This window comes from Quercus lobata, chromosome 10 (assembly GCF_001633185.2).
Source record: "Quercus lobata isolate SW786 chromosome 10, ValleyOak3.0 Primary Assembly, whole genome shotgun sequence".
Lineage (NCBI taxonomy): Eukaryota > Viridiplantae > Streptophyta > Magnoliopsida > Fagales > Fagaceae > Quercus > Quercus lobata.
In genome coordinates this window covers 27,687,747-27,714,220 of record NC_044913.1, presented here as the reverse complement: position 1 = coordinate 27,714,220, position 26,474 = coordinate 27,687,747, and the positions used below count along the sequence as shown (strand labels likewise).

Below are 26,474 nucleotides of genomic sequence, written 5' to 3'. Positions count from 1 at the left end.
CAAAACAAAAACAAAATATTATGCAATTAGAAAATTTTAAGAACTTAACACAATTAATTTTTCCTATAATTTTAACCCAACATCAGACAAAACATGCATAAAAGAAAATAACAATAAGAGATGAAGAAACAATAATTGTAGCAGTATGTATATGGCAAATTGACAATCAAAATCAAATTAATAAAATCAAACTTCTTCAATCTCCCTATCACTCTCTAATGGAAGGAGATGTCTGTGTGTAGTTTAGGGGGAAAAAGTAAAAAAAGGAAGACAGATCTTGAATCAAAATCAATTCAATTAAATACCCAAACCTACAACTAAATCAATTCAAACATTTAAAGCAATATATATATATATATATATATATATATTTTTTTTTAAATATTGATAAAGGTTTCTGCTCTTTCCGAATAACGAACTCACGTTCTCTCTTATCTTTGTTTTTGCCCTCTCCAAACCTAAATCATATATAACCCCAAATTTCAAAAAATCAAATCAAAACCTAATGTTACCCAAATACCTAAATAAAAATCAATCCAACCAAATTTCTCAAAACTAATTCATATTTCATACCCATACCCATACCCAGATCTAAGAAAGAATGAAAAAAAGAAAAACTTACCAGTAGTAGTTCTCTCAATGTCTGTCTCCTTCTCATCTCTATATCGCAAGGTTTATTTTTTCCTCCTCTATCTCTGGATCGCAAGTATCGTTGTTAAGAAAATTGAAAAGGAAGTGAAAAAAAAGTATCCGAATAGGAGAAACGGAAGGCTCCCTTCTCTCTATCTTTGCCTCTCTATTTCTCTGTCTCTCTTTTCTCTCGATCTCTCTTTCTCCTTTCTCCGTGTAGCAATCTTCTTCTTCTTTTTATTTTTATTTTAAACGGTTAGTTTCCTTTTATACCAAGAGGGCTCCCAAACAGTGTTTTAACATAGTGAATCATTATAATTTATTGCTTTTAAACGGTGTTGTAGCATTACCAAACAATATAATATATCGCTTTTTAACTTAAATGTGGCTGAATTTTAGATAGCCACTTTTCCTACATGGCAACACCTCCTTAATTGTAAGAATAAATTTTCTCTCAGTTTCTGCTATTATATATAGAATAAGATATGATATAGATATAGATTCTTAAAACAGAGAAAAAAATCATAATTTTTTGTACATACCCAAATTACTAACTAGCATATTACATGTTTATATATTAGATAATGTATCATGTCCATCCATATGTAAATAAGAGAGAGAATCTAATCCCAGTCGAGCCAAATCCAAGAATTCAATTTCATTGGGAAAAAAAATCCTACGTATTTTTCTCTATTTATCAGTCACTCTAAATTTATGTCATGAAGATCCTGAAGAAGCTTGCTTGATGAAGAATGGTCTCTACTGGTCTCATCCTTACTTTGGACAGAAAAAGAGGAATCAATCCATGGCCCATTCATTGACATGTCTCTCTGCGTTTGACTGTCATGCAAAAAAGTGGAGCTCACGTGTGTTTGGTTGTCGTGTGAAAGCTTCTCAAAAGCTTTAAACCTTGGATCCAGGTTTGTTTCACTGCGCTTTATTATTGGTGCTTGAACCGCACATTTTCCTTCAATCATACTTACTACGAAAGACATTGATGGTCTGAGAGTGGGAGAGGGGTTGGTGCATAAAAGAGCCAAGCTGAGCATCCTCATTGCCTCTTCAGAGGAGTAGCTTGAACCAAGCTTTGGATCCACAAGTTCAAGTAGGTTTCCTTGCTCTTGTAAGACATAGGCCTTCAATTGCATGTAAAAGAGCAAAGATAAACATTCATGATGTCATGCATACTTGCTAAGTTGATAAGTAGAGAAGATGATAAGCATGGAAGTGTATTAATGTATATACAAGATAGAAAAGAATTTCTGTATCTTCCCAAATTAAGCAACCTTTTATTCACTGTAAAGAAAATATAATAGTAACAATTGTTGACAAAAAAGGATCCTCTAAGAATGGCATAAATATTTACCCAGTCCAGAAGATAAACAAACTCCTCCTTTGGCCTGTAATTGGTGTTGCTTTTCCCACTAACAATCTCCAAAGCTACTACTCCAAAGCTATAAACATCTGCTTTATCGGTCAAGTAACCCCTCATTGCATACTCAGGAGCCATATAACCTCTGAAGAAAAACAAATGGCACTAGAATAGTGAGTATGTGTGCCAGCTAAGAGAGGCTTTCTAATATCCCATTACAAAAACATCTAAAACATTTTCTAAATATAAGTGTAAGATTTTTTGCTCGCATATTAGACAGTATAAAAATGAAAGTGCAACGTATAGTATCACGACACCGCTACAATATTAAATGGCAAAATAAAAGTTCCGAGTCATTGTTGGTTAAGTCTTATTATACAACTTATATATTAAATCCAATGTGCTCTCTTTGACCCCGCCAAAAGTGTGAGTTTTTGAGCATTTGGTATGATTTTTTTTAACAAGAAATAATGGACAAAATTTCTCTCCAAATCAAGTTGGAGAAATCTCTTTCAACTTGCTACATGGTTGTATAAAATGACTATTTACGTGTATTAAATCACATGATTCATTAAATAATATAAACAAGTCATGTGAATATTAAATAATTTATGTAACTAAAAGTACTCAAGGATAGTTTTTCATGTTGCCACATAGTGGGTTGGAGGAACTTAGAGACACTCTGTCCACAAAATTATTTGTATTGTTTGCACTACCTATGTTAAAATTTATTATACCAGAAACCAGTTGTATTTCAAGAAGCCAAATAAAGGTGGAGAGAGAGAGAAAGAGAGAGAAAGAGAACTCACATTGTTCCGGCTATTCGTGTACTAATATGCGTCTGCTCTCCTTCATCAAGCTTAGCTAAACCAAAGTCAGATATCTTGGCGTTTAGATCCTTATCAAGAAGCACATTTGTTGCCTTTATGTCTCTGTGAACAATTTTCAACCTTGATTCCTCATGAAGATAAGCTAGCCCCCTGGCTATTCCCAAGCATATCTTCCTCCTCATTGGCCAATCCAAATGTAGCTGGTGCTCCTCACGACCTAAAATTGGAAACCGAGGGAGAGAGTTTTCAACAGTAAGTCTTACTCTTGATATATATATATATATATATATATAAGGTGGATGTTAGTGAAGGACTTACCAAAAAGTGCACGGGCAAGACTGTTGTTTTCCATGTATTCATATATTACTAACAACTGGTTTCCTTCAATACAACATCCATAAAGCCTCACAAGATTTGGATGTTGCAATGCAGATATCATGCCTATCTCAGTAACAAATTCACGGTTCCCTTGCTTCGATTTGGAGGATAGCTGCTTAACAGCAATTAAAGCACCATCTGATAGTACACCCTAGGAACAAGAAAAGCAATTTCATAATCATATTTTTACTATCTTGCATTAGTACTCACACTAGTGACATGGCCAAAATGTTGCTAGGATTAACACCTGCCAATAATAAATATCAATAATCCATAAATACCTTGTAAACTGGGCCAAAGCCTCCTTCACCTATCTTATTTGCAGGGTCAAAGTTCCCAGTGGCAGCTTTAATATGTCTTAAAGTAAAATAACCTGTTTGTAAATCTAGACCACGTAGTTCTATAAGAAGATAAAAAGAGTTAGAAAATTTCCAAGAGAGAGAATAATAGAAAGGATAGATGATAAAAGGCAAACATATTGTTTTCATTACAAAAGTTTGCATGAAGTTCGTTTTTCGCCCATAAACTTTAATAAGTTATTTTTTTGTCCCTAAACTATTGAACGTTACACTTTCGACCTTAAATTTCAAGATGATTTTTTTTTGTCCCTTAACTACTGAATAAAATTACCTTTTCCTCTTTAAAAATATCTTTCATATGATGCATTTAACCGATAGTTTCGTACTGCATGTTCACCTTGTGTTTGTGTCCTTTTCCTTTTTTTTTTTTTGAATGTAATGGCCAAGGTCAAACATCTCAAATTCTCTAATGCTAAAAATAGTACCACCTAGTTAGACAAATATTATGAAAACGAGAGTGGATGGAAAGATATATTGTGTAATGATTTAAATAGATTAGGGACAAAAAACAAACTTGAAGAAAACTTCTAAATGAAAACAATACTTTTGCTATGATAAAATGTATTTCTACAAGGTAACCAGTGATAAGAACATAGAAAAACACACATCCATAAAAAAGAAGGATCACTATGTCTTTCTATTGGAATGTTAAAGATCGATTAAACCAAAATACAATTGATTATGAATCTTTGCCAAGTGTTGATTTTGCATCATCTTCTCGATGTATCATATCAAAAAACACTTATGGTTGTGAATAGGCAATACCAAATATAAGTTGAAATGAGAATGAGGATCCCACGATAAAGTAATCATTGCACAGTACAATATGCCTAGTGTTGCCCTTCTGCATTGCTAAAAGAGCTAAACCTTCTATTAGCCAATATTACCTTTAAGGAGCAAAGTGTTCTTTGATTTTTTCTTGTAACTGGATCCTCTAGAACCACAAGAATCCTTAGTTAAAATGGGATTCCAACTCAACACCATTTTTTGAGATTTTGAGAAGAGTTTCTCTTTGGAGAGCTCAATATGATGAAAGTTGTAAGTTGTGTTGGAGGGCAATTATTGTCTATCATTGGCCTCTATGGTAGAATTAGTCGGAGGCCTGAGTGGCAACAATTTACCATATGGCGGATGTTATTGGTTTGAGTTTGCTTATCCTCAACTCATGAACTTAGTTGAAGCAAAGCTATATGATATTACCCAATTTTTCCAATACAGTAGTTTGATAAATGATTTTTTCATTCTTATATAGAAACAGTGTTTTAAGGAGTCAAATCTGTTATGGCACTAGATCTAGTATTTTGGTGTGTGTGTGGAGAGAGAGAGCAGGTGGTGGATTGGCTTGAATTCCAAAGCTACAGAAAAAGATCCCAGAGCATTTATCTGTATAGTGTATATGTGAGTGCATGTATGAGTGAAAGAGTAATTAATGACCATGAACTGCTAATGACAAAAAAAAAAAAAAAAAAGCATAGACACATCTTCTTATTCTATTTCCAACTTGCAATTTGTAACCATCAAAAAGTCCCTAGACGGTATTTTCTCCGCATCTTTTTTTTATTAAAAAAATGTGATTGATCTTACCTTTATCTTCAAGGACTTTCTTCCCTAGGTAACCCTTCATCCGAAGAAACACCAAAATCAATACAAGGATCACACATGATGCAAGTACAATGCCAACAATAGCTCCAACCGATAGGCCCTCGCCAACATCAAAGTCTATAAAAGGAGAGGAATCACGTACATGCAAGTTAATGACAAAAAAGGTAGAAATCCTAAATTGAAGGAAACCTTACTTGGTGTCACTTCAATGGCAGATATAAGAGGTCCATAGACACCTTTGACAGGAATGGAAGTAGTTCCTTTCCCTGCCCAGTAAAAATGAATCTCCAAAGTGCTACCACTTACAAGAACATCATCAAATTCCTTAATGATGGGTATACCAACTCCTCGAGCTTCCTCCACAATGTTGAAGTCCTTCAACTCCAACTTTCCCTGGAAAAAATAAAAGTTAAAAAGGAAAAGGAAATGTCAAATTAAAACTTTGCAAGCTACAGCGGGAAGATGAACATTCCTTCTCTTTTCAAAACAAGAAAATCTTGGAAGGCATCAAAGAACAAGCTATATTTTAATCATGAAAATCCTCCGTCAACTCACTTGAATTGAGACATTAAATATGCGCCTCCCCAGGCTGCTAAATGTCTGGTCATTAGAGAACATTATTTCAGCAAAGTGGAGCTTTACTTTGTAACTTCCCTTTCGCAAGCAAAGGCCATAGTACCTAAGTGATAAAGGGGCAACTCGAGCTGTCTCATAGATACCAGTCACATTCAAAGAAAATGTATTCTGTGCACGATATGGAGTATCGTCATTGCCCATGAAGACCCCTGTGCTGCTATAACCCCATTCTTCAGAAATAGAACTAAATTGTGATCGCCCATCTGGAATTATGTCCTGTTCATATTCATTCCCCTCAAAGTTTATTTTTTCTCCTCCACAATTAATAAACAAGGAATAATCTGCAGATATAAGAGTAAGTGTGTGATAAATAAGTTCCATCAGTGTCAAAAGTAACTTCAATAGTAAACTACTAAAGTTCATAAAAGCACAATCTGATATGTATCTTTACTTACGTTTTGGTTTTTTTGAACAGGGAAGGCCCTTCTTCAAGCACCAAGGAATTCTAGAATTTGAAAAGCCAATCAAATAATTTTGTTTTGATGCATTTTGAGCAGGCAGAGTAAATGTGTCTTAGGAAGTTAAAAAACTTACGTGTTGCTCTCCACAGATGAATAACTGGAAACCAAATTCCTGTTTCATAATAAAGATACATTGTTGGCAATACAAGACAATGAATATGCTCGTCATTTTTACATTTTACTTAGCATTGATATAAGAGGAATTAATAGTGATTTTTTTTCCATCCTTTTTAGGAAAAGCTTTGACTACAAAAGTGATTAATACAGAAGAAACTTACACATGTGACCGTGTCTCACAATTAATCTGAGGTGACCCTGAAAAATTGTTGTAAGATATATCCCTGCAACACATTTCATCATGACATTATGAAAAAAATTCTTAACTGGGAAAAAATGAGAATTCAAAAAGCTCACAGTTCAAACACATGACTCACACAAGATCTCACAATTAAAAACAAGTGCATTGACAAATTTAGAGCCTAGTGAAATAAAGATTCTGGACTTAAATTAGACCTACCAATTATTTTTGGTGTACTCCAATACCCAGTTCGGCACTTCTCCACTTAATGAATTGTTGGTTAAGTACCTACATCCATAAAATGATTGTCATGTCTTTTCTTGCCAAATGAGTAGTCACAGTGAAGGATCCAAACAGGGACAATTTGAGAAATAAATTAAACATAAAACATTGCGTAATTGAACTAATTTTTGCTCTGTGCCATACATGTCATTTAGCTGTTGATTCCAAAATGTATCTGGAATTGGACCACTCAAATTATTGAAGCTCAAGTCTCTACAAGAAAATAAAATTTTCATATTATCAAAAATATATAAATTACAGAAAATGGAATTCAATTCATTAAACAAGATTTATATTTTATTTTGTTGTACTATAATATTCAGGCAAAATTTGATGCTCCAAAATGCAGTTTCTTGCAGCAATAAAGCCATCAGCCCAAAGTTTAGTAGTAAATATTACACTTTTTTCCCATTAAATGTTGAGAAAAATTACCATTCATTCAGTGACATATAGGCAATAGGCAGATTTCAAAATAAAAAGCACAAACAGTAAAATTTATTGAATTGAAATGATTCAATTGCTACTGGATAGCCACAAGTCCGTCTAGTATCTTGAAGTCCTCAAAATAAAATATTCTATCGATGGATAACATAATGAGAAACAAGCAAAAATATTGGAAAGAAAAGTTCAATGAGAGAGAGAATAAAGAATAAATAGATAAACTGTGGTAAAGTTAGCCTAGTTTTAAAAGAGAGAACGATTTCATTTTCAGCTACATGATTCCTTTTTATGAGAATAAGAAACTTTCTGGCTAAAAATAGCATACAAAATAATTGCAAATAAATCAACCCTTTTTCCTTTCTCTAAGAATAAAAGGACCAGGGGTTGGGGGGGGGGGGGGTGTTTGAAGAAGAAGAAAGAGTAATCTTAACATGCTTAACCCTTCATATTACATCAACAAGAAGTTAATCCCAAACCAACCTCTATCATGGAAAGAGGATAAATATCACTAAGTTTGGTCGATTAATTAGAAGGCAGATATTAGAAATAATGTGATGCTTTATTCCTTTATGTGTTTGGTTTCCCTATAAGTACTGAAAAAGTGTTCAATTCCCTATTGATAGAATTGAACCTATATCAAATATCCATATGCATCTGACCTCTCTTTCATTGAATAAAAATCTCAAAGTTTATATGTTGGTAGCAGTCAATCATCTCAAAATAATGAACAATAGTGTTGACAATCAATAACAACTTGAATAACAAATTGAAACTCCATTTTGATCATCTCAAGTCACTTCATAACACTTGTCAGAATAAACCATATAAGATGTCTCATAATGACAGAAGCCAAAACATAAAAAAGTAATCAAACTAGATATAGAAAAAGAAATTCCCAAGTAAAACGTCTCTATGAGTACACCCATTTTAAGAAACTTACAATCGCTTCAAAGATTCTAACTCTCCTACGTAATCTGGGATTAAACCAGTGATTAAGCAATTTCTTAGAACCCTGAGGCACAGGAATAAGACAAAAATCAGAAAGTTAACAAAACTGAAAAGTTAATTACATAGGATTATTTGTTGCAAGAAAACAAGTAAAAAATATAACTTACAAATATTCTAACTTTTTCAAATCCTTCAAATTAGGAAATCCAATACTCAATCCTTTCAAATCAGATATCCTCCTGACAAACATGAAAGATTAGAAAAATCATTTGTGCCATCTTCATACATTTCACATTTTGTACCAATGTATAAGACCGCCTATGGAGCATGCACTCACAGCTCGGTTAAATTTGATAACAGGGATATGGTGACAGGGATGGGGCCCTCCATGAACGTGCCTTGCATATCACTGCAAGTGATTAATATTTCCTTAGATAACAAAAAAAAAAAGTTTTGAAGTCAAAACTCCGAGGAAAAAAATGGCAGATAAAATTAATTAAATACAATACTTACAGTCTATCAAGTTTGCTCCAGTTCCCAATAAAACCAGGTATCTTCCCTGATATTGCAGTCCCATCTATCCTACTGCAGGCAGTATCTCAAGTTTAGGAATTTTGGTATTCTAAAAGCTATATGTCCAACTAATCATGTCAAATTGAATTACTTACAAATCAGTCAAGTTCGTTAATTTTCCAAACGTTTCTGGTATTGTGCTTGTAAAATTGTTTGCATTAAGAACACTGCAAGATAAAGAAATATTTGGTCATGCATTTCCACGAGGCAAGGCAGCAAAATATTGTGGAAGCCTATAAAACAAGGTGCTGATGGTTAACATAGATACTATGTGTAAGGCATAATCACAAATGACATCAAGAGCAAGTTAGCCATCCATACAGCTATGAGTTCAAACTTGAAATATCCAAAATGAATGACAAATACAATCTTCATTTTCATTGAACTCAGAGAAGACACAAAAACATACTAGTATCTGAATGAGATATACTTTTGCATGAACATGAATAACAGCTCGTTTGAGGAATTTATCTTGAAAAAATGCATTTGCATCCTAAAAATCATACAACTGTATCAAACTGAAGAAAAGTTAAAAACTGGTAGAGTTAATAGAAATGTAAGGAAAGATTACAGACCCCTGGATATTGTTAAAATCAATGAATTAGTTCATCGTATTTAGCAATTATCTTCTATGGTTCTACTCAGTGTGTTTTCATTGCCCATTATGAATTACAAAACACTTTTTTTTGCAGAAAAGATACTGCAACTTATTAAACCAGAATGCATAATTAGTGAAATATTATTTCCTAGGGAGAGGGAAAAAAAAAAGAAACAAAAAAAATAAATACAAAGAAGAAATTAAAATGGAAAATAAAGGCAAAAGTCTTACAGTCTCTTCAAGTTGCTCAAATTTCCTAGGTTTTCAGGAAGATGTCCATCAAGCTGATTTGCTTCCAAAACCCTATAAAATGCAATTTAAACTATAACCCAGGTTGCACACCATTCTTCTTTAAATTAAGCAATAAAATCTACGTCAAGACTTACAGCTCCTCAAGTGAACCAATCTCACCAATTCCCTTAGGAATTTCACCACTTAACCGGTTTCCTGAAAGGGACCTGCAGAATACCAACTGTTAGGAAATGAACAACCTGTTGACCCCTTTGGTCAACACCTATATGGCAAATAATAAAGGCTCTCAAAGATACAAATGCAAAAAATAACTTACAGAATGACAAGAGGGAGCTGAGAGAAACTAGATGGAATTGATCCACTGATGTAGTTGAAACTGAGATCACTGTTAAATGAAAGAAAATTCATTTGGTCTTTCTCAATTTCGAGGTCATAAGACAAACAGGCCAATCTTTGATGAAGTCAAAATTTATATAAAATGGACTACATATTGTTTGGAAAAGGCTTACCAAGTTCCTTAATGATTGTATTAATGTGAATATCTACTCAGAAAACATAGAAGTATTTTTCAGGGTTAATACAATATGGTTGGCATGGTGCATCAGTGTGTGCTTGGACTTGGCAACTAAATCTAGAAGATATATATGAACCTGTCTGGTAGAATAATATACACTTAGCTGGTTTTTGAGTATCCAATAGAAATTAAATGTTTCTGTTGTTTTAATGGTAGTTAGTCATATCATCATCAATTTAATAACAAGTAATGCTCTTAATTTTTACAAGTTCTAAGAAAGCCAACTGAAACCCTATGAGAAATATGGTAGTGTACAGAATAAATGAAGAATGTGCGGACACCTCAATAACTACTCTTCATAATAAAAAAATCTCTATGGAAAATTCGGCAAAAATGATAATATGATGAGGTTAATTAACTTCTTAAACGCAGAAAAAACACGAATGTTTCTCTTACAGTTCTTGCAGATTACTAAGATTTCCAAAATCAGCTGGTAGAACTCCGCTTAGATTAAGACGCTTGAGCTGACTGTCATAGCAAATAAAGAAAAAAGCAGAAAAAAAATTGAGACAAAGAGAATAAGAAACTGAATGCAATAAGAATCAGCATATACAGAGACTACCAGTTTAATTAACTTTTCAAATTTGATTTAAATCTATTGAAGCTTTATGATGGTGGGTGAGATTAGGAACTTCGTTGGAGGGACAAAGGAAAGATTAAGTTGCTTAAAGTAGGCCAGGGGTGTTTCAACTCTTCAATAGACACACTTGGAAAATACCTCTTGCTTTACACTTACATTGGATTATCTAAACCAAATACAGATTACACTTGCTTGCCTATTTATAGTTAGATAAGGATGCATGCTATTAGCTAGTTTAAAGCCATAGGCTCCTGGCCCATGTGCAACTAACTAGGCTCCTATGTAACTAATTAGGCTCCTAGCTTATCCGAAACAACCTTTGTTACAACTAGTACAAGCTTGTTAATTGTTACTAAAGCTCAAGTACTAGAATAAACAAGACAGGTAGCTAGGATGCACTGCATCAGTTCAGTCCAGAAATTTCCCATCAAAATAAGTTTTTGCCATCCAGTTGCGCGATGGTGTATTTTATGTGCAACAAGTATATATATATATATATATATATATATATATAGGCTCAAGTACTAGGTGACCCAATTTTTTTCCATCACTTAATACATAGGCTCCGTTTCATAATATATATATTGCTAAGTAATAAACTTCATTGAAAAAAGTATAAGGAAAAAAAAAAGACAGAACAAGGCACACAGGCAGTGTGCTACGAGGCAACAAAAGAAAAAAAAAAACACTAAACAGAAATGAAAGTACAAATATCAAGCATATCAGGAAGAGAAATGAAAGTAACAACACCCGAAGCATTTGCCCATTCAAACAAAGTCTAAAAGAAAAAGAGCTTCAACTCATGAATCGATCTTCATCCCCTTCAAAAGTACGTTTATTCCTTTCCCTCTATATGACCTACATAAGACAATGAGGGATCATGCTCCAAAGCACCTCTGTTATGAGTCTATTAAACTTGCCTGACCAACTCACTATAATTTCCACAACACTATGCGGCATGACCCAATGAACCCCAAAAAGGGATCACACCATTTTCCATAACTCTTGAGCTACTGGCAATGTAGAAGTGATCACTAGTCTTCCTGTTCCTCTTACATATGCAATACCAATCCATCACCACCAGTTTTCGCCTCCTTAAATTATCAACGGTTAAAATTTTCCCTAACACTGCTGTCCAAATAAAGAAACTGACCTTTGTAGGCACCTTTGGTTTTCGCAAAAAAGTTTCAAAAGAATAGGTGATTAGAGGTTGTAAAGGTTTATAATAAGAGAGAACGTTAAAAACACATCGAGGAGAAAATTTCAAGCACATTTTATTCACCCCATTCCTTCTCAAAGAGCCTGCATATATAAGGTCCGCAAAAGAGGCAACTGATTCTAACTCCCAATCTTGAACTGACTGAATAAAACTAATATTCCAATAGAAAGTGCCGCAGAAGACAACAGCAACTCAGCCATTGAAGCTTCCTTGTTACTAGCAATATTGAAAAGCTCTGAGAAAATATTCTCCAAAGTCAGTCCCTCACACCAAAGGTCATGCCAAAATCTAATAGAAGAACCATCCCCCATCTTAAAGATGATACAAGGATAAAAATCATCCCACCCTTTCTTGATATAATTTCTCAAACTAACCCTATAGGCCCTGCACCCTATGAGAACACCAACCCAAACATGCTACCAAATTTAGTATCAATTACCCTTCTCCACAAGGCATTCCTTTCCATAGTTATCTCCACAATCATTTCCCCAACAAAGACTTGTTAAATAAAACCAAATCCTGAACACCCAATCCCCCATTTTGAACCGGTACACAAATAATCTTCGACTTTACCAAGTGATACTTAAACTCATCTCCTAATCCTATCCACACAAAATCCCTTTGTAATTTTTCAATACATCTAGCAATATTCACCGGGATAGGAAACAGAGATAAGTATAAGGTAGGCAGGCTGGAAAAGGTGCTCTTTATTAAAGTGATACAGCCCCCCTAAGAAAGATATAATCTTTTCCACCCAACCAATCACTGCTCCATTTTCTCCAACACTCCAATCCAAAGTTCTTTTGCCGTAAAGTAGCACCTAAGGAAAGACCCAAATAGGTCATAGGTAACTTAGCTACTTTGCATCTAAAAATACTAGCCAATGCTTCTACATTGAGAGCATTACCAACTGGAACCAATTTAGATTTCCCAAAATTTATCTTCAGACCTAAAATAATTTGAAACTAAACAAAAACTGGTTTCAAATGCCAAATTTGCTCTGGATCCACTCCACAAAAAATCGAAGTACTATCTACAAAGAGGAGATGAGAAATCTCTAAACATTTCCAGGCACTTCTGCCCACCAAGAAACCTGAAATAAAGTTGCCAATCCTAGCCCTCTCAAACATCTGGCCAAGGGCATAACAATAACAAACAAGTGAGGGGATAAAGGGTCTCCCTATCTCAATCCCCGTGAACTATCGAAGAATCCACCCTAACTACCATTCACAAGCACCAAAAATGGAATCGTGGAAATACACGAGAATATCCACTACCTCCATTAGGCACCAAACCCACACTATCAAAGCAAATACGACAAGAAATTCCAATGCACATGATCATACACTTTCTCCAAGTCTGCTACACAATGCTCCCAATAATCCTGATTTAAGGCGGCTATCTAAGCATTTATTGGCAATCAACACTGAGTTCAAAATCTGTCATTCTTTGACAAAAGCATTTTGAGGCTCAGGCACCACTTTATCAAGCCTAATGGCCAAAACCTTTGTCAGGATCTTATAGACCCAATAATCAGACAAATCAGCCAAAAATCCTTTGTCTCCACTGCCACAGGTTTTTTTGGGATGAAAGTGATGAAGGTAACATTGAGACATTTTTCAAAATTACCATGAGCATGGAGATAATGAAATACCTTCATAATATCTCCCTTCAAAATACCCCAATAGGATTGGAAAAAAGCCATTGTGAATCTAGCAGGATTGAAGCTTTATCCCCATTCATATTGGATACTACCTCAAACACCTCATCCTCTGTAAAACATCTTTCCAGCTAGCTACACACATCGTCTTCCAAAATAGGAAAAAAAGATTAAAAAAAAAAAATCATCCCATCCAACAAAGGCCTACGAACTCTAGACTCCAAATAAATAATCTTATAAAAAACCACTATCTTCTCTTTGATGGTATCTGTTACAAACCCATGAGTAGAACTCACCCTTGAAAACTGGCTTGCAAGAGGAGAGTGACGACGGCTCACTCTAGCGACACTAACCCGTTGGTAGCCCTTTCTCTTTTTGGTGGCTCCACTCAACTATCAGTAATTTTAATCTAACCTCTAGGTTGCCCCTTCTGGGATCCAACCACAAAACTACAACTCATTTGATCTCATACTCAATGAGCTACACCCTATTAATTGAGGTGATAATTAGCTCTGATACCAAATATTACAAACCCATGGGTATAACTCACCCTTGAAAACCGGCTTGCAAGGGGAGGGTGCCCAAGAGCTTATAAATACATGGTTAAACTTACATTTAACCAATGTGAGACACTAGGATTATAACATACCACCATGCTTCGCAGCCGACGTCCGTGACGGCTCACTCTAGCAACACTAACCCGTTGGTAGCCCTTTCTCTTTTTGGTGGCTCCACTCAACTATCAGTAATTTTAATCTAGCCTCTAGGTCACCCCTTCCAGGATCCGACTACAAAGTCGTAACTCATTTGATCCCATACACAATGAGCTACATCCGATTAATCGGGGTGATGGTTGGCTCTGATACCAAATGTTACAAACCCATGGGTAGAACTTACCCTTAAAAACCGGCTTGCAAGGGGAGGGTGTCCAAGAGTTTATAAACACATGGTTAAGCTTACATTTAACCAATGTGAGACACTAGGATCATAACAGTATCCTAATTAGTGATCTCCCCCTATCCACCACTAATCGCCCTATGATGTTGTTGTGGCGATGAGAGTTTGCAAGTCTATTAAAGAACTTTGTATTTTTACCCCTTTCCTTCAAACATGGTAGTTGAGATTTTTGTCTCCAACAAATTTCCTCGATCAACATAATTCTCTCAATATCCGCTTTGTCTTGATAACATTAGCGTTGTTCCCCCTCTAGCAAACAGCAGTTTGTTCTCTAATATTTGTGGAGATGGTATAGAGGTTTGTGGTGGTGGTGGTGGTGGTGGTGGAGGGTGAGAAGTTGGTGAGGGGGAGAGAAGACCTCATGATCTCATTCCAAAGGCAATATTATTGATAATTAAAGGTCAAGTTGTGTGTAACCTACCATTTTTTGTCAGCAACTACTATTATTGTATCAATAGTAAAGCATCAAGCTAAAATATTTGCAAACTATTTTCTAGGATCTAGCTATAAATGAACTGCATAAATAAATATTTGTAAACATTTTATGTGCATTATAATCAAGAAAAATATGGAGAATGTGAAAGAAAATCAAAGCTCATACATGTGTGTGATGCTGCAAACAGACTGAACAGTGCCTTTGCTGAGAGAACAATTGCATGTGACGTTGCTTAGCGTGTCTTCTGAAATGAATCTTTCGACACTTTCCTTAGTACTGCAGAAATTTTCACTGATCTTCCAATTTAGATTTTTTAATTTTGAGTTTATTGCTTCAAGAGCTTTCACTGTTAGATACAAAGTCAATTAGTAATATGCATTTATATACATATTAAGGAAGTTATAGAAAAAAAAAATTAAAAAAACAAATTAGAGAACATCCAAGTGAAAAAGGAAACGAAAGGCCAAAAAAGTTGTTATAATCATCTTATTGAAAAAAAAAAAAAAAAAAAAACATATATTATGTAGCATAGTTTTCTAAGAAGTAATATGACATGCGAGTAATTAGATAACTAACATCTGTGCATATACTTCAATTATCACATCCGTCTTTGTGAATGCATGCATATCACTGGGTCCCAAAGTAAAGAAAGAATCCAAGTATGATCCTCTTTTTTATCCAACTCTTGTAAATTTTATTTGAGTAAATTTCAATTCATAATTTATACTTCAATTATCACATCCGTCTGTGCATATACTTCAATTATCACATCCGTCTTTTTTATCCAAGTTAAAAACACCATATTTTTATTTGAGTAAATTTCAATTCATAATTTATAGTTTGACCCTATGACAATTTAATTTATATAGTGAATTGCTACATTTTGATTTGGATTCTGTCCAAATTTACAATTTCTGAAAGGAGAAAGTTTGTGTAATAATTAAAAGTTTGTATGCTAGATTGTAATAGAATCAGACAAGAGTGGGTACATTGTAATTGTTTCTTTTTATTTAATAAACCCACATGAAATGTACATAATAACACCCTTTCTTACATCCTTTCTCACAACTATCTTACGTGGTCAATTGTGAATGGCAAGTCTATGTAAAAGTAAAGCGGTCTATCATTATCTGCGGTATAAATTGGAAGTGGAAAAAATTGTGGTCCTAGAACTTCTCTATAGACTAAGCTAATAATTAGTGTCATTTCAGATTTCAATTCCAACATGCTTAATAATCAAACGAATCTTTGACATATTAGTATATCACGTTGTCAAAAACTAAATTGAATAACATTTTTTTTTAATTCCTGGTCTGACCAAAAGATATACGTGTTGGGCATGATAGTCAAAATAGGGGTTGGAACATCAAGCTATAATGTCAAGCAGATTCTTATTGCAAGAAAATTAATAACAGTTTACATTTATTAAAAAATATAAATGAGAAAACAAGGAATTAATACCCGTCAAACAAAATCTAGGCAAGTCAACAAAAATCAAATTAATTAATGCCAAGTTCAAGTTATCTAAAGTGATCCAAGCCAAAAAAAGAAAAAAAAATTAAATTCATTTAATATCACCAACCAACCAATTTATTTCCTACAAGATTACGTACCTACATAACATTACCATGCCCAAATCCAATTTCACAACTTACTAATTTGTGTGATTGATTTGTGTGATTGTAAGTGGCTGACGAAAAGTGGTGAGTATATACGTGCAAAAAAGGTCCAACCTTCACCCAAGTCAACAAGTTATGAAATTATTATTAAAAAAAAGGTGTGCGTCTGTAGAAGTATTATGTTTCCTACTTCTATTAATTATATATATATATATTTGCAACAACTTCTATTAATTATATTGAATATTCCTCCAACCAACTTACATAAATAGATTGAATTTTCCTAATAAATCAATGTGTACATTAAATGAAATAATTTATTTAATGATAATATTACTTATTTAAATAAATTAAAAGTAATCCTACCTATACAAACTATTTTTAATATTTTATATTATTTTTACAATAAAAGTAAGGAAATTGTTAAAGTTAAAAACTATTTTACGACATTTTTTTAAAAATTATTAATATGGTGAGTGGTTATTAGTAGGTCAAAAAAAAAATATTAATAATAGAACTAGATGAGAACCAATAAAAATTAGTTACAATAATAATATGTAAAAATTTTGTAAAATCGTTTGTGCAAGTAGAATTACTCAAAAAGTAGATGTGAATGGTTATATTAACGGTTACATAATGACTTAAAAAAATTTATTAAAAAAAAAAAAAAGTTGCAGCAGTAATAGGTAACAGGGACCAGGATCATATCTCATTCAATAGACATATTGCTGATAATTAACATTTTTTGGTTCTCACTTCTCAGGGCATCAAATTTTTGAAAGAGATGAGCCCGTCCATTGAAAGTGAAGAAGAATTTAATCGATTTGGATTTTAAATTTCTAGTGACCCAAGAATTCTATAGAAGGAAACTATTACGAAATTTTGGAGGAAAACATTCATGAAAGGAGATTCTTCCATCGTGATTTGGAGGAAAACATTCCCATGATAACCCAATGGTTGATTGCATAGACAAAACATAAATTCAAGAAAATGAACAGAAACATTTATGCCAAAATTTCGTAATAGTTTCCTTCTATGGAATTCTTGGGTCACTAGAAATATAAAATCCAAACCGATTAAATTCGAGGAGCAATTCTCTCGATTAATTTGTTTTACCAGTAGAAAACACAGAAAAGTCTTGCTAGTAATTGGCATAAGAAGAAGAGTCGAAAAATCAAACACAATTCCCAAGAAATTGTATTCACGGAAAAGAAAACAGCAAAACATGAAAGATTATGCAGAGGAGACAAATTGTTCAGTTAGAGACTAATAGTGTTATATGGGAAAGTACATACCTTCATTTTGTGGCAAAATTTGAGCGTCCGTTCCAAACTGGGTGAAGCAATTCAAAACGAAAGTGACAAGAACAACGGCATAGACAACCTTGAATTCTGAAGTCCCAAGTCCCATCGTTTTCCTCATATAAAAATACTACTTAAACTGCCACAGTACACCTATAAATATATTGAAGAGAGAGAGGTTGGAGGGAAAGAGTAACAGAAAAAGGCACCGCCTGGGTTTAAAAAGATTAGCAATTTGGGCTGATTTTCATTTTTAGTCTCAATTTTGATTTTACTACTATTCTGGTCCTAAAAACAGAAAATTAATTCTATTTTAGCCTCGGTAATCTACTAACGGGAAACTCATATGTGACAAACGGACTGCTCAATTGACACATTAAATGTTAACATGATTATTAAAATAATAATAATAATTTATTTGACATATAAAAATGCCATGTGAGCATATAAATTATTAATAATTTTAATTTAAACTGAAAATAAAATTTTGATTTGAATTAAAATTTTAATTTCTCAATTATTCTAGGGATATAACTTTTGGTACAATTTTGTATAACAACTCGTCATGTGGTGAGTTATGATTGGTAAAAATATGTTAGTGGGTCATATAAAAACACACTCTTATAAATTATAACTCATTATATAATGAATTATGACATAAAATTATGTCAAAATTTGTGCCCTTTGCGTAATTAAATACGAAATCGGCAATTGTATATACTCAGCGCAAAACTTGAAAAAATTGTCCCTATCGTGAATATCTTCTTGTTTATATTATAAATTAATTTATGATCTTCAAAAGTTGATTACGTGTTTGACTGTGCTGGTGATATTGATTTTTCAAGGCCATCCATCTTCTTTTAATATTATAAAATTAATGTGATCTTTACATTTTGATAAAGTTGATTTGTGTATGACAGTTGGTGGTTTTGATCCTTCAATGCCCACCATCTTCTTGCCTTTCACTTGTATCTACAGTCTCTTATCTCTTTTTTCGTGTTAGCATCGTTTCATGCAATTTCCTATGTATAAAAGCAATTGGCAGACTTTAGCTTGGTTATTGTACTTGAAGTTGACTATTGATTTTTTTCTTGAGAAGAAAGTTGACTATTGATGATGGTTTGTTGTTTCTGTGTAGTAATATATTATATATTATCAATTGCGTGTCTTCTGAAGTTTACACAGACGTGTTTAAAAGTTTTGTTTAGTTGGCTTCTTATATAATATATGTTTTTTGCCTTAAAGTTATACTTTTTTTGAATTGCAGTGCCGTGTTAATTTTTTCTAGATTGTTGTGTAGTATAAAAAATACTTCGGTTGAATTTTGAGAATTCAATTTGATGGAGTTTTGTTTTGACAGAAATGTCAAATGAAACTGTGCCGGTTGCTGCCCCTATTATTGTTCTGATTAATCATGGAGAAAAGTCAGAAAAATTCAATGGTATTGAGTTTAAGAGATGGCAACAAAAAAATGTTGTTCTATCTCACAACACTGAATTTGGCAAAATTCTTGTATGAGAACGCTCCAAATCTCAAGAAAAATGAGAAGGATAAGCAAGTGGTTGTTGTTGTGGAAGCTATTAGAAACCTAGAGGTTCCTAATGGGGATGAATATGAATTGTAAGGAGATTGATATGAATTATAGAGAAATTGACTTAATTCGAGATAGTCACTCTCCATAGAGAAAAAAAGAAATTAAGACAGAAAGATGCACTAAGCAATGGTTTATTCTTCAATTCATATCTAATGTTGAATTATAATTATGTATTTATTGGAGATTAGCTCTAATCTCATTGACCCACATAGCTTAAGATAATTGGCTAGTTAATTCAACACGTGCTCTATGAATTAAACCATGTGTTAAATGAGATATATGTGCTCAAATCCTAATTAATTCATCATAATCTCAGCTAACTAAAGGGATTGCAACAATTATTTCATGTTCCTAACATTTTCCTCCCCTTGAAAACACCTTGCCCACAAGGTGTTGTTATTGAATGACACCTTCATGAGGGGGAACCGACTACTAATCCAATACGTCAAAGCATCTTGACCATCGAACTCATCAAATATTTCCAAGCATTTAACCACAGCCCAAAATAGAGTAGCATAATATGAAAAGCTAGCAGTCTTGATACCAGCACTCATTGAAAATCAACATCATGTTTCAGTGTTGTCCTTCGCATTAAACAATGAGTTGTAGCAACAACCAATGCGAACGGTAGCGCTAACTGCACATGTAGATTCATAGTAATAATATTGCCGCGTTGACTCTATAAAAGTTTCATTGCATTGCCACTTTTGCTTTCCTTGTGTTGATAATGTTGTGAATAATATTGTTTCTAAAGACAATTCTTGATGCCCTTCCACGTGTTCCAGCCTAAGGAAACCAAGACTTCCACCATTAGCAAGATACATTCCATTACATGGAAAAGCAATGCTAGCATTGGAACCTTGGCACTTCCCACTGTTGCCACCAAGAACTTGAACGTGTCCTTATGCATTTAGGACACCATATGTCATTGTAAGGGCTTCAGAAGGAGAGTTATAAGTGGCGGCTTTCCAGATTGTAGCCAAGAGCCCTTCTTGGTACATTAACTTGGGCTTGCCACAAAGAAGTAGCCACGTATGAGAGAAATTTTCAAACCAAGAAGGAAATGTGATTTCTTCTACACTTTCAAATCGTAATTCAGAGACAAAATTCCATCTGATCAGAACCAATGGACTACCAAGTTTCCTGCCTTGGTGATTGCCCCATAAGAGAGAGACTTGGTCACCATAGCCCAGTCCAAGATCAACTTGAGCCCCACTTAATAGCATCAAGCCCCATTTCTTTAAGAGACCAGGATAATCCTTCAGAATTACTTCTCCGATGAAACCCACCTGCATTAAGACATGTTAATCAATGTGCTCAGTTTTAAGACCAATAAACCGTGAACCAAGTGACACATCTTCACTAGCATACTTCTGCAATATAGACTTGTTGATGGAGATGCATGTGACCTCAACAAGAAGGCCTAGATTAATCTCAACAAGTTGATTTTCCTCCAATTTTTCTTCGGTCTTTGTCATTCGTACTCCAGCTTCCATTGCACCAAGAAGTTGAAACTCTTCTTCGGACATGTTTTCAAGATCCTCCTGCATCCTTGAAAGTTCTTCTTTCATGGCCATGTTAGATTCAACCAAGACCTTGACCTTCTCTTGTTAGTCATATTCACCCATCTTGAGATCAACGGCTCTGATACCAAATGTTAGGAACCTAGAGGTTCCTAATGGGGATGGATAGGAATTGTAGGGGGATTGATAGAAATTGTAGAGAAATTAACTTAATTCGAGGTAGTCACCCTCCATAGAGAAAGAAAGAGATTAAGAGAGAAAGATGCACTAAGCAATGGTTTATTCTTTAATTCATATCTAATGTTGAATTACAATTATGTATTTATCGGAGACTATTTCTAATCTCATTGGCCCACATGGCTTAAGATAATTGGCTAGTTAATTCAACATGTGCTCTATGAATTAAACCATATGTTAAATGAGCTACATATGCTCAAATCCTAACTTATCCTAATCTCAACTAACTAACTAACTAAAGGGATTGCAACAATTATTACAACAATTATTTCATATTCCTAACAGAAGCATGGAAACATGCTGACTTCCTATACAAAAACTATATTCTAAATGGATTGGACAACACATTGTATAATGTGTATAGTTCAATCAAGACAGCAAAAAAATTGTGGGATTCCTTGGACAAGAAATACAAGACAGAAGATGCTGGAACTAAAAAGTTCATTGTGGGCAAACTTCTGGATTACAAAATGGTGGATTCCTAAACTGTGCTTAGTCAAGTGCAAGAGCTACAAGTAATCCTACATGAAATTCATGCTGAAGGTATGTCTGTAAGTGAATCTTTTCAAGTGGCTACTATCATTGACAAACTGCCTTCATCTTGGAAAGATTTCAAAAATTACTTGAAGCATAAGGGCAAGGAGATGCGGCTAGAAGACTTGATCGTAAGATTGAGAATTGAGGAGGACAATCGTTCTTCAGAAAATGCTGTAAGGAATCACTACATGGAATCTAAAGAAAACATTGTGGAGCATAATAAAAATAAGAGGAAGTACTCCGATGAAAGCTCGAATCAAGGAACCAATGGGGGTAACTTTACAAAGTTCAACGGAAAATGCTATGTGTGTGGCAAGATGGGCCATCGTGCTAAGGACTACCATAAGCATAAGGATCAAGGGACCAAGAAAGGCTCTCAAGCTAATAGTACTGGAGTGGAAAAACTTTCTAAAGATGTTAATGATATAGACCTTTCTGTAGTGATTTCTGAAGTGAACTTGGTAGGAGAAGATACCAAGGAATGGTGGATGGGTACTGGGTCTACTCACCATATATGTTTAGATCAGAATTTGTTTTCTTCATACCATCCCGTGGACAATGGAGAAGAAATATTCATGGGTAATTCAAGAAAAGGAAAGGTAATATTGAAGATGATTTCAGGCAAGGAACTTACTTTGAATGATGTGCTGCATGTGCCAGATATTCGTAAAAATCTTATTTCTTGCACACTGTTGAGTAAAAATGGTTTCAAACTGGTTATTGAATCTGATAAGTTTGTACTCACAAAGAATGGCATGTATGTGGAAAAGGGTTATATGAGTAATGGGCTATTCAAAATTAATATTGAGTGATTCTGTATTATTGCAAGTGTGGATTTGGTTTATAATAATTTAAGCTTGATACTGTAGTGGTGTGATACTGTAGTTGTGTGATATAGAGGTGACTTTTATATATATAGCTTGTAGTTTATGTACGTTTGTATTGTAAAAGTATATATAATACCTCAGGAGGCCTTTTACCGTTAGTGATATTAGACCCGTTAGTACACTAGATTTTCCATGTTCTAACTTAACTAACTTACCTCTCAAAAAAAAAAAAAAAAAAAAAACCTCAGGAGGCCTATATGTTTTTAATGTTATATAATATAGAATTAGTTTATTATTAATTTCTTTCTCAAAAAAAAAAAAGTTTATTATTAATTTCAGCTTCTCTTTAACTGTGCGTATGATTCTTAGCACCTTGCTTTTTGACTGTTTTTTGGAAAAGTTGTGTTGGCACATTACCGATGGAAAAGAAAAAATAAAATTACTTAATTGGCCTAGATGTCTAAGTTGACATGCTAGACTTGTCAGATCATTTAACGTGTCTAAGTAAGCCATGTGTACTTGTCGAAAGTGAGGCTTTAAAAGTTTTTTTCACACAAAATGAAGTTGAATATAATTTGTAAAAAGGGGTTTCAGATGTGGGGAAAGACATTCTCACGTGTGAAAGGAAGAGTTCATTTGTTAAAATTATATTCTCTAACTAGTTGCGTCAAAGAAAATATGCAAGACACTATAAATTATGGAAAGGTCAAATATCTTTTTATAATTCTATAAAGGTAGGAGTGTCTTCTTAAAAAGAAATGCGGTAGGACCAAAACTCATGTGAAGGCTTATTTAAAAAGGTTTTTGATTGAGATACAAAATAATAACATGAGAAGGCTTCTCAAAAAAAAATAATAACATGAGAAATATGCTACTTATTACTAAATATGTAATTACCAATTAAGTATTTTGGTAATACACAGAATTATGGTAGGTCTTGACATATTCGTCAGAGACATATTACCACGAGACAATTGCTCTCTAATGGAAGTAGTTCCAAATTATAAAACGGATCCGTAATCAAATGTTTGAGTGGAGAGTAAGTAAACTGCTCATCGAGGGGAATTGGGTTAAAACCTATAACCTAAAAGTTTTCGGGATGACAACCCAACCTAACTGATTGGAGATCCCAAGATCTAGATTCAAATGGATAATTGAATCGTGGAGACTAGTTTTTATCACTATGGAGATAAAATCTCTTACCAATTCCTATGATGAAATAGTGATGCCTGTAAGCGATGTTTAGGGTAAGCTTTAATTTTAATGATTCTTATATCTTGGAATTCCAAGTGGGGTATAGCAAGATACTCTTAATAAGAGTCATCTATATGAGTGTGAAGTGGGCCGCTTCCATGAGAGTTTTAAGGCTGAATTCTCTAAAGCACTTCATGAATTTACCAGAATATGTTTAGGACCAAAATGAACACAACTATAGAAACGAAATATGTTTGAAAAGGAGCTGTGTGAATTCTATTGTCTAGGTATACACAAGCAGCTGAAAATTCAAAAACATCATGTTCATTGATTAGCTAGTATATCTGATAGTCTTTCACAAAGAAAGGTTCAATGCCAAAAGCCACCTCTCCCGATACAGTAAATTTTCTTCTACTCTCTTCGTGTCCGCATTCACATTTGCATTGTGTTTTTATCAATTTCCATTCATGTGGGGGATGTTGGAAAAATAGTATTGAGTGAATAAGAAATTGACGTTTAATTTGTTCACTTGAAAATGTTATTTAAAGTAATGAAAATCCTAAGTCCCACATAGAAAATGAAAGAGATAATATATGAGTTTATATGCTCATGGGTCGGAAATTGGGTTAGGCTTTGGCATATGTGGACTGGGACCTCTTGTCCAAATAATAATAATATTTTTTTTTTAGTCAATCAGTCTGTACACAGCAGTTTTTCTTTGAACAGTGTGTTTGTTCACTAATGTATATAAATTCGTGGTCTCTCAATCATGAAAACTAACTATTCTAGAAAAACTTTTCCAAAGAAAACAAATTTTGTGCATTCATTTGAGTCAAAGAGAGAGCAAAAGATGTATAGTAGCTCACAGAGCATGGACCTTGTGTGCTTCTTCTCCGTGCTATAGATCATTTTATCCTAGAGGCAAACGTTCGTGAGTCTCAAAGCACCACAGATCATGTGAGGGGCGAAATCTGCTTTAAGGAAATTGTGTCAAACATAAGACTTGATCTAAATCATTCATCCTTCATGCATTTGGTCTGTAAGTTGTTAATTATTTGCAGATTTCTTTTTATATATATGTACAGTATTTATTTATTGTTTTGCTATCAAAGCTTTTTATGTTATTACTTATATTTAGATCTGTATGTTGTTCTTTTTGGTTAATCACAAAAGTAAATTGTTGAAATATATCCAACATTTAGATCGCAACAGCGACTTCGGGTTCAGATCAGTTGAGCATGTTGTCGTGGCGGCGGTTCGGCAACAATGGGAATAAGGATTTGGTGGTGTTGTGTTATGGTGAAGCCTAGATCGGTGGGTGTGCTGTAATGTTGTGAAACCCAGATCGGTTTAGGTGGTGGTCAGTCCTTACGGTGAAGCCTCAAGCAGTGGCTCTCAAACCTCTCTCTACCTCACCCTTGCTCTTTTCCTCTCTCAAGCCTGATCCCAGCCATTGATAGGCAATTGATTGGGTGATTTGGGTTGTGGGTCTACCTCTTAGGCTTCTCCCTTGACCAACGATGAGCATATCAGCATCTGTGGGGCTCTTGATATTTGAGATTTTGATCATGGAAGCCACATTTCTACCTCATTCGTGGGTTATATTTGAGGTTTTGATCATGGAAGCCATGGGGTCCTAATGCAAAGAAAATGATGAGCAACATTTGGGTTTTTGGATTTTTTTAAAAATCAATTTCAAATTTAGATCTACCTCTGGGGTTTGTTGAGATTTGTGGTTTGTGGTTTGATGATTTTGGATGGAATTTATGGAAGCATAGAGGTTGGATTTTGTTGGTCTGATCGGTGATATGTTGTTTTGTTGTTGATTTGGTTGGGTTTTGATCTACTAGTTTTAAAGATATGTTTGGGATGAAATTCTATGTATTTAGTTGAATTTGTGATATAAGAAATGTTGGAAAAGAAAATCTTTGAATACTATGTTCTTGTGATCTGAGTTTGTGTTCTTGTAATATGGGTTTAAGTTCTCGTTTATTCATGTTCTTCAACATGATTTGAATTTATGTGTTTTTACGTCTTTAATTTTGTTTTTGTGTTTCTTAATTTTTTTTTTAAATTGATAAATTAATTTTTAAAAATAAGATGCTGAAGTGGATGTTGATGTGATGTTGATGTGGTATTTTTAAATATTATTTTAATAGCCATGTCAACATTTTCTGTGCCAATTGGGCTTTTGTATGCCACGTAAGAGTTTTCTATTAGTGGGTTGATGACAGAGACCAAAATAGAATTAATTTTCTATTTTTAGGGACTAGAATAGTAACAAAATCAAAATTGAGATCGAAATGAGAATTGGGCCAAAATGTAAGGACCAAAAGTGTATTTTCGCCAAAAAAAAATATGTGGAAAAGTTGGACTAAGGAAAAATCAAAAGCATTTATGAAAAAGTACTAAGGAAAAATCAAAAGTAGTAATAGAAAAGGTGGTATTGGTACTTTTGTGTTTACAACTTTAATAAACTTGTAAAATTCAATCCCAACCCATGGAAATGGAAGCCGCTGAAGAGGAATATCTTTCTTTGTCCATCTTTTTACCACT

General features: G+C 33.9%; 1 protein-coding gene across 2 annotated transcripts; it reads right to left on the bottom strand.

The window, feature by feature from the left end:
- Positions 1-1,173: 1,173 nt before the first annotated feature.
- Positions 1,174-18,130, bottom strand: LOC115962797 (probable LRR receptor-like serine/threonine-protein kinase At1g53430). 2 transcript variants are annotated; one of them, XM_031081670.1, is made up of 24 exons: positions 18,001-18,130; positions 15,252-15,432; positions 10,631-10,702; positions 9,977-10,045; positions 9,795-9,866; positions 9,640-9,711; positions 8,906-8,977; positions 8,751-8,822; positions 8,575-8,646; positions 8,405-8,476; positions 8,230-8,301; positions 6,993-7,061; positions 6,786-6,854; positions 6,547-6,609; positions 6,342-6,380; positions 6,203-6,252; positions 5,727-6,088; positions 5,366-5,564; positions 5,154-5,288; positions 3,492-3,610; positions 3,151-3,361; positions 2,812-3,049; positions 1,997-2,147; positions 1,174-1,766 (listed from the first exon to the last, which is right to left on the bottom strand). In XM_031081670.1, exons 1-24 carry the CDS (start codon positions 18,125-18,127, stop codon positions 1,332-1,334), a joined length of 3,093 nt encoding a protein of 1,030 aa, XP_030937530.1. In that variant the 5' UTR covers positions 18,128-18,130; the 3' UTR covers positions 1,174-1,331. The 2 variants fall into 2 exon arrangements, with proteins under 2 accessions (XP_030937530.1, XP_030937531.1); XM_031081671.1 differs by lacking the exon at positions 6,993-7,061 and having other exon boundaries at positions 1,175-1,766.
- Between the last annotated feature and the right edge of the window lie 8,344 nt (positions 18,131-26,474).